This window comes from Brassica napus, chromosome A7 (genome assembly GCF_020379485.1).
Source record: "Brassica napus cultivar Da-Ae chromosome A7, Da-Ae, whole genome shotgun sequence".
NCBI lineage: Eukaryota > Viridiplantae > Streptophyta > Magnoliopsida > Brassicales > Brassicaceae > Brassica > Brassica napus.
This window is the reverse complement of record NC_063440.1, coordinates 2,270,022-2,279,366: the sequence shown is the minus strand read 5'-3', so window position 1 is coordinate 2,279,366 and position 9,345 is coordinate 2,270,022. Positions and strand designations below refer to the sequence as shown.

At 32.7% G+C, this 9,345-nt stretch overlaps 1 protein-coding gene and 1 long non-coding RNA gene across 2 annotated transcripts; one reads left to right on the top strand and one right to left on the bottom strand.

Moving 5' to 3' along the window:
• Positions 1-3,005: 3,005 nt before the first annotated feature.
• On the bottom strand, positions 3,006-4,244 carry LOC125576701. Its single transcript, XR_007315141.1, has 2 exons — positions 3,592-4,244; positions 3,006-3,488 (listed from the first exon to the last, which is right to left on the bottom strand). It is a non-coding gene; the product is annotated as an uncharacterized LOC125576701 (long non-coding RNA).
• A 477-nt stretch (positions 4,245-4,721) lies between these two features.
• On the top strand, positions 4,722-8,968 carry LOC106453783. The gene has a single exon (XM_048737279.1). The coding sequence runs from the start codon at positions 7,280-7,282 to the stop codon at positions 8,198-8,200; it is 921 nt and encodes a 306-aa protein (XP_048593236.1). The 5' UTR covers positions 4,722-7,279; the 3' UTR covers positions 8,201-8,968.
• The last annotated feature ends 377 nt before the right edge of the window (positions 8,969-9,345 follow it).

Here is a 9,345-nt window from a genome sequence, read left to right as displayed (position 1 = left end):
GCGACCGAGCTCGAGCCAAGCTCGGTCGCTACGTAGCGACCGAGCATCCGTCTCGCTCGGTCGCTACGTAGCGACCGAGCGATCGTCCCGCTCGGTCGCTACGTAGCGACCGAGCTCGAGCCAAAGCTCGGTCGCTACGTAGCGACCGAGCGATCGTCCCGCTCGGTCGCTACGTAGCGACCGAGCTCAGCCAAGCTCGGTCGTTACGTAGCGACCGAGCGATCGTCCCGCTCGGTCGCTACGTAGCGACCGAGCTCGAGCCAAAGCTCGGTCGCTACGTAGCGACTGAGCGCTCGTCCCGCTCGGTCGCTACGAAGCGACCGGGCTCGAGCCAAAGTTCGGTCGCTGTGTAGCGATTGAACCTTTCCGAACGTCAATACGACACCAGTTCTTGCATTCTCGTCAAAACCTTCGAATGCTATCTCCCGAAGACCGTAGCAAGCTCAGTCCATGTTTCCCGCCATTCTAATTCATCGATCAAACTTCGCGGATTAGAAACCGCGGAAAACTCGTAGTAAACGTGTCGAGTCGGAAGACGGCCCAAAGGGACCTAAAACACGACTCGAGGCCCATCCTACGATTTTCCTAATCAAAAGCCCGTAAACCACAGCCTGGTTTACGCTTGGTCCACAAGGAAGGATAAATGTCAAGTTTCCGCGGATAAATACGGAAGTTTTGAAGATAATTGTGAAGATCGGGAAAAATGGAATATCTCCATTTTTATGCTATGACGGCTTAAGGGCAGAAGAGTAAAAGCGTAAACCGACCTTGGAGCTAGTATATAAGGAGTCCTAGGCGAGGAGCAAGAGGGGGGAACTTTTTAGATTCGGAATTCTCTGCACTTAGAAACTTTAGGCTTTATTCTCGACAAGTTCGGTTTCTATGACTGGCACTCAATTACTAGACGAACTCGCCCAGGCAGTTCGATCTCTTGTGCAGCTCTATCAATTGAACTACGTTCGGCTTGATCCTCGAAAGGGGTACGTAGGCAGCCTTTAACAAGGTTCAGTCCGAAATCAATCAAAAACCTTTTATATATCTTTTTCGTCTTTTGTTATCGAGCTGCGACTCAACTAGGTTTGAGCTTTTAGGCTGCTAGAACTAAGTAACTCGCTGACAGCCTTTGCGGCCAAAGCTTTTATGATCTCTTGTAATGATCGCAACGCTCTTACGCGGACTCGAAATAAGATCTACTGTTTTCTCTAAACTCGTTTGTTATCTTTTCATGATTTTCCGCATATATTCGATCACTTGTCGTTGGCTTTCGCAGAGATCCGGGACCTCTGGGAAATTAGGGTTTTCCTAGTTTCCTTATTTAAACGGAAATCGACAGTGCGAATTTCGGTTCCCACAGACACTGTCTTCCTTGAGATCATTTGGCCACACTCCCCACCATAGCTGTGATTGGCTTTCAATGGGAATAATCGGTGTAACTAGAAGCTGCGAGACGAGAAATCCAAAAATAAGAAAGTGTTTTGTAGAGGAAACTGTTGAGAATTAATAGAAACTATTGACTTACATCAGGAGAAAATTCGACATGGTGGATGTCAACGGAATTGATGAGGGGGTTATATGGTAGATGACCATCTTCTAGGTCCATAAGTGTCAGTTGGTCAAATGAAGCTGAGATATAAGACAACAGCTCTGGTATGGCTGGGAATGCCACAAATTGTAGTGAGAGTAGGAATCCTTGAACACTGAAACTGTCCCGCCTGAGCTTACAAATCAGTGTAGCAACTGGATCCTCACATTTATTCTTTACAAACTTTGGTGGTTTCATGCAGGAAATGGTTTTTAGGAATAACTCTCTACCCCAAGGAAAAGCAAAGAAAGTTGAGAGGTGTTCAACCATCCTAACATATTGAAGAGTAGGGTGTGCTTCTTGTTTGTGAGCAATGATAACACCGTCGACAATGATTATCAAAGCAAGTCGTATCTTCCTCCACCCAGTCATGTTCTGTTCTATCTCGAGCATGTGACATAGTTCAGCAACTGTTATAGTTTTTTTCTTGCCAATAATTCTCTTTCATACTCTGTCTTTGTCATTCGCAACTGATTTAGTATTGTCGGGGTGATACCCTTCAGGGAAGGAGCCACAATGTAGACCGGTGACGGTACCAAATTCTTCAAGACCATAACGAAGAGGATCCCCACCAAAAACAGACCAGAGAGGAAATAATGAATCAGTTTACAAGAAACTTGGTAATGATGGGAAGGGAGGTCGAAAACCTTTCTGAAAGGAGACTAACGAATGGTTTCAAACTCTGAGGTATCTCGGAGAACATGGCGAATGAAGGATAGAATCTCAGGTGAAAAGTAGATGTTAAGACGCTTGGTGGGGAATCTATCAGTTGCAAATAATATGGACGGGAGACGAACGTCCGGTTGAAGTGTTCCTATATATAGAATGTAGGCAGGTTAATAATCAAATGTAAAATTGAGATCTAAAAAACCCTAATTTTGCAAAGATTCAGAAGAGAACGAAATGGAAGAAAGACACTAAAAGAAATATTGGCATTAGTAGTGAATACAAATGTGCTACCATATCGTTTTCGTAGCGTTTCGAAGAATGCCGTGACAGCCGCAGCTACAATAGACCTCCCTCCTATCATAGTGTTTTCCCATGTGTTATGTTAAATAGACATATTATAGCGTTAATTGTCAGCTATATAATAGTTTTATTTAACATTTGATTCGTGCTATGATATAATTTTTCACTGCTTATTTTTTGTGTTATAAAATATTTTATAATGACATAAATATAAGAGAAATACCCAAGGATAGCACTAAAAAAATTTTGGTCACAAATATAGAAACATTTTTGTCACTTTCCTCTTTGTGGTCTGCTTTTGTGACCAAAACTTGAAAATTGTCTATTTATGAGAATTGCCCTAAATATAATGCTATAATTAAAAATTAAATAATGAAAAATTAAATAAATTAATTGATTAAAATTAATTGATTAAAGTTAATTAATTAATTTTTAGAAATAAATCAAAAATGAATTTAATAAAAAAAATTAAATTTTATTTATTAATTATAATTTGTTTACAAATAAAATAAGTTTACACGTTAAACCAAAACAACATTAAACAAAATTTGTTTAATTGTAAACCAAGAAAATTAAACCTAAAAAATCTCTAACTCTTGCCCCTCAGCCTCCTTTGCCGTAGAGCTCCACCTCCGCCTCGTCTGTTTGCTCCGGATCCTCCACCATCGATGCTTCAAAAACGCTGTCAGCTACGCCATCTGCTATCCTCTTCCACCATCCACCATCACGAACTCCTCCACCAATTATCCTTCCCGTGTCATCGTCGTCTTCCGCCTACAGAATCCGGCACAGATCCGACTCCACTCCCTCTTCGACTCAAGCAAGATATCTCCTTTGAATGGCATCGAGACAAAGACAGGGACTTTCTATCAGAATACCACCTTCGCACCACGCTTGACCGGAGACGCCGCTATGTCACACCACTGCTTCTCCTTCCCTGCTCCTTAATAAATTTGTAAACAAAACAAAAATTAATCACACATTTATAAGAAGATGATGAGAACAAGAGAGCAGATAAGATGAAGGGGAAGTGCGTTGACCTGTGTGGTGGTGAGGAGTTGAATATACTCGATAACAACAATGGTGGTGGTACAATAAACCCTGAGTTGATCTTTTGAAAATAATCCCTCCCTCAAGGAAGATTATCATCGACAACAACCTGATGATTCAAGAGATCTCGAAAACAAAATAGAATGAAGAGTATTCGATTCCTCGCAATAAAGGAGGAAGAGGATTCAATTTCTCAAACAAAGATGGAGAGTAAAGATTAAATGTTATGAAAAATTGAGAGAGAATTAAAAGAGAAGAAGAATTTTAAGAGAAGGAGAAATGAGTTTTTGGTAGATCTAGAAAAAAAAAGGAAAAGATTCGCAGAGAACAGTGGGAATAACATAGAATCGCCACGGACAAGGTCTGTAGAACTCTTACTTGCTGCGTAATCGACTAAAGTCGCCGCTTTTTAGAATAGGGCTTGTAGGGATGAAATGTATGTTTAAAATTTATTTTTACAAGAATAGATTTGATACATCAAAAAGATGGGACATTAGAATATAAAGTTGTTTTTTAATTTTTTTGGTTGTAACTTTAAAACCCAGTATAAAGCATGATTGATGATTTAAAAGCGGTAGATTAAAAATTAAAACTAAAATCAGCTTCTACAGTCCAACCAATCATCCTTGATGTATCCAAAATCTATACTATTATTTGAGAAGTGATTTTGCTTACTTGTCATCTTTTCTATGATTTTAGGTAATTTTGATTATTTGTCATTGTTTATTGTTTATTTGTCTTATTTTCCATAATTTTAAGAAATTTACTTATTTTTTATGTTTTAATAATTTTAATTTTGTTTATTTGTCATATTCTCCACAATTTAAATAATTTATTTATTTTTCATAATCTTAATAATTTCAATTGGTAATTTTATTTATTTGTAATAAATAATTTTAGGTGATAATTTTAGTTTTGTTTACTTATTGTGTTCTCTATGATTTTAGGATATATTGCTTATATTTTATGCTTTATTATTTTAAAGCATTATTTTTTATATTTCATGATTTAGGTTGAGTCATTATTTTTAATAAATAATTTTTAAATTGTTAGTATTAAAAATGTTTTAGTAATTGTTTAATAAATATTCACATTATATTTAGGGATAATTATTATTAACTAATATTAGTAAATTTTAGCAATAATTTTGTAGTTTTTCATCTTGTGTTCACTTTAGTTATATAAAATTGTTTAATGTTTGTATTAATTATTTTTAAAGGATGTTTGCTACTATTTTATATCATCATCATCTTACCAATCAAAAATATGAGTACAAAAAAACACAATCTTTAGCCGTTAATTTTTTTTATTTTTAAAAAAAGTTTTTATTAAACATATATAATTATGAATTTTAGTTTATAAAATTTTAGTTAAATAGAAATATGTTGTTAACTGGTGTCACTACGAACTCCGATAAAAAGAAATTCATATAAAATGTAATTAGATTTTTGATGAAGAAAGGATTGATTTCATAGGTTTTGTAGATTTATCTTTTATGTTATTTTACAATATTAATAAAAATTTATTATAATATTATGATGATGATAGTTTTACATTTGTGGTTTGGTGATAGTATCATTGTAGATTTTGTTAATAGGTGTCACTATAAACTCTAATAAAAGGAAATTCATATAAATGCAATTAGATTTTTGATGAAGAAGGGATTGATTTCATAGTTTGAAGATTTATCTTTTATGTTATTTACGGTATTAATAAAATTTTATTATATTATTATGATGATGATTCTTTTACATGTGTGGTTTGGTGATAGAATAAATGAACAATTTTGTAAGTATCAAACAATTATCTATGCTAAGTTGTAATAAATAAAGTAAATTATATATTCTGCTTAATTTAATATTTGAAATTAATTAAATAAATTAGATTAAAATTTAAAATTAGATTAAAATTTAAAATTATGTTAAAATTTAAATTACTTGGATATATATCTAGTTCTCTATTAAAAAAATATTTTGGTTAAAACATAATTGGTAGATATATTGGATATTTAATATTATTTGTAATCCCCTACTATACTAAAAGATAAAAATTTATAATAAATATGTTCACGCTAATTGACACGTAGCAGCCTCACAGTCATTTAAAAATTAGAATCATGACGTGACAGTCTTACAATTATTTAAAAATTTATGTGTTCATACACTAATTTTTTTAACTCTAGCGCATACCATTTAATGTGTTCATACACTAATTTTTTAATTAACTAATTTTCAGTTTCTGCATTTTTAACATTTGTATTAGTAAATTGAAGTTTTCCCCGTGCAACTACTAAATAATATCATTGTTGAAAGAAAGAAATTACAAAATCATTAAGATTCACATCAATTACAATGTTGGAATAAAAATGTTTCTAGAAATTGAAAATTTTGCACCTTGCAAAATTTGGCCATGGTTGAGGCTTCGGTATACGAAAGCAAAAAATAATTGTGATTGGTTATGAATTGAAAAAAACTGAGAAAAACACGACACACAAAGTCGGATCTTTAGTTTAGCCAAGTAATGCTTTTTACTGAGTTTTCATATCAAACTAAAAATTAAAAATAATCATATTGGTAGGAAAAAAATTAGAAATCAAAAAGCTTTAAAAGAAAAGAAGATCATTCGCGAAATCAATTGAAAAAACATAATTCAAATTAAATGCCAATTAAAGAGATCATATTATTTTTGATGCAACCCTAGCTCCTTCCGTTCAATTATATCTTGATTTTAATATATTTACCAAGAATTGTTTTATAAAAAAGTACAGGCTATTGGTTGTAGAATATGTCAATTTTACAACATGTCCAGCAATATTGACACGACGGACGCCCAACAATATTATATATTCAGAACTATGAAATTATCTAAAAATTATCAAAGTAGTCACAAATAAATATCTAGCAATAACAAAAAGAATGTTCAAAATACTGAAAATATCTATTTGTTCTCCATCCAAAATTTAAGTTGATTTAATTTTATGTAAATTTAAGTATTTAATCTTACATTATTTAAATATTTATGCTTTATATTATTTTTATTTTTCAGATTTTGAGGAAATGAATCCAAAAGGATTTGTGAATGTTCATTCCTAAAAAACACTATACAACAAATCTCTTAGAACAATGTAAAACAAATAATATAATCAATTATTTCACTCCACGCACGACACGAATCCCTAGTATATAATATTTCTTAAAAATAATATATTTTTATAGTCCAAGTATAGTTATAAATATTGAGTAGCAACTATTTGCTTGACTTAGCATTTAAGTATATGTTTCTTATCATGAATTGCAGCAAAACATTAAGCAAATTTGTCTTTTTCCTTTGAACTTTTATTATTTTAATAATATTTGTTTTGAATTCAATGCTAAGTGTCAACTTAACTCCAAAAGAATCATGTCAGAATAGAGTGGAAATTACGTGTAATAGTCAAAACATCAAATAAAACAGTAACAAAACCAACTCAGAAAATGTTTACTTGCAATTTATTTGTAACCGCTACTTAAAACTACCACAAAGCATAAAATCTATGGTTAGATAAGATAACTAAATAATTGCATTCATTGGCTCAAAATAACATTTTACTTAAATGCCACTTTCATACGTGTGTAAAACGAGTAGAGTGTCCTTATATCTACCAGTCAGTTTCACATTCTTCTCCATCACAAACCAGTCATGTCATCTCCAACACTAGACCAACTACACACTTACCATGCCCAAGAAAGGGTGATATTCTCTAAACTGGTCCTACAATTTTCAAGATCACCATCTGAATCACTCCTTGTCATGGCTACATGGTTTTGGCTTGAAAACTTTGGTTTTGAAGACATTTTTGCAACCATATTTGCTCTTCCAGATCGACTCATTGCATCTTTTGCTAACGAAGCTGTCTCCTGCTTCCGATGCATCGAGTACTCTGATCCCCCAAATGGCTTCGACCAAATCCCTCTCACTTCACAATATTTGCAAAATCACATCTCACTTTCCATGATTTACAAACATCGATACACCGCCATTGCTGGTATCAAAACCTTTCTAAACACCATTTGTTCTAGAATCTTTTCAGACATCCTTGCACAAGTTCTTCCATATTCTTCACCACCATATTTCGTCCCCGGATTCCACCCATCTCTGATCATACCTGGCTTCCCGCATCCAACTTTCGGAAACATCAATGTCATGCGACCTAATCTAGTTGATGGCGTTAACACCTTCAACAACAACAACTCATTCCTCTTCCCAAAGGGTCTTTGGGAGTGGAACGATCACTCCATGGAAAGTGAGAATGATCGAACCATGTTTATAACGTTTTCTCGTGGCTTTCATGTGTCGCAGGCCGAAGTTAAGGAGCTTTTCACCAACATATTTGGAGAAAAGTGTGTGGTAGGTGTTTACATGCGAGAAGACTGCGTAAGTTCACCTAACATAGTTGCGTGTAACAATGATCAGCAACAATCACTATTTGCTAAGTTGGTTTTGGACTCGGTGGTTACGGTGGATCGTATACTAGAAGGTGAGAAGCTCCAAAAGTTTCGGATCAATGGTAAACACATATGGGCTCGTAAATACAACGAGAAGAAGGACAGGCGTACTTGATTCACCTAAAAGTCGAAAGAAAATCTAATTTTCCTTTTGTTCATCTTTATCTTTATGTTATAATTTAATAATAAGAAAACATATGTAATGCCTTACGCCTAGCTATTTAATTTTGGACTTTTTCAATATGAATGGAATATGTTTTCACATAATTTAGCGTTGAATGTCACTGCAAATTTAATTTAAAACAAGTGTAATGCAACACTATATTGTGCATGAACACATCCTCTTTTTTTTATCGAGCTTATGCTGATTCACATTTGATTAGGTAATTAGTCAGAATTTTATCTAGTTCAGTTGAATTGAAGAAATAATTTCTCGAGAAACACAACACTATCAAAATAAAAACATTTTCGAAAAATACACTATCAAATTAATTTTCAAGATATTTTTCTTCCAAGCTTATTAAAAAATATAAAATTGTATATTACATATAGTATATTTTTTCCATTTTTACGTGAATAAAATTAAAATACATAATAAAATGTTACGAAAATAATTAAAATATATGATAAAATATTAACTTGAACATGAATGGGCAGATATCTACTAAATTCAAATTTCTTACTCATATTTTATGCATGCACTAGCTTTGATCCTTTTTAAATACAAATATTAAAATATAAAATAAATGACACGTCGTAATATTATTGGTAAAAGTTGCAAAATTATCGGTTATAACTGGTAAATTAATATTTAAACTATTGAAATAAAAATAAATGTATTAACAGGAATGGATTATAAAAAATGGAATTGTTTCATTCCATTTATTCATGAAGAAATTTGTTATGGAATAATTTTCTTTGTATTTATTTATGGAATTGACGAAATGACTGTTCTATTTTATTCATAGTAAACAATAAAATTAGAATTAATAGAATTGATCATTTCATATGATTTTAATTTAAAAAAAATACAAATATTTGAACTAGTCGAATAAAATAAATGGATTAACAGAAATAGAATATCAAATTAGAATCGATCCATTCCGTTTATTCATGAACAAATTTGTTATGTACTAGTTTTCTTTGTATTTATCTATGGAATTGACGAAATGACTAGTCTATTTCATTCATGGTAAACGATAAAAGTGGAATTAATAGAATCAATCATTTTATATCATTTGAATTTAAAAAATAAAAATA

Coding starts and splice junctions, on each gene's coding strand:
- LOC106453783 (XM_048737279.1), top strand. CDS start 7,280: ATGTCATCTCCAACACTAGACCAACTACACACTTACCATGCCCAAGAA.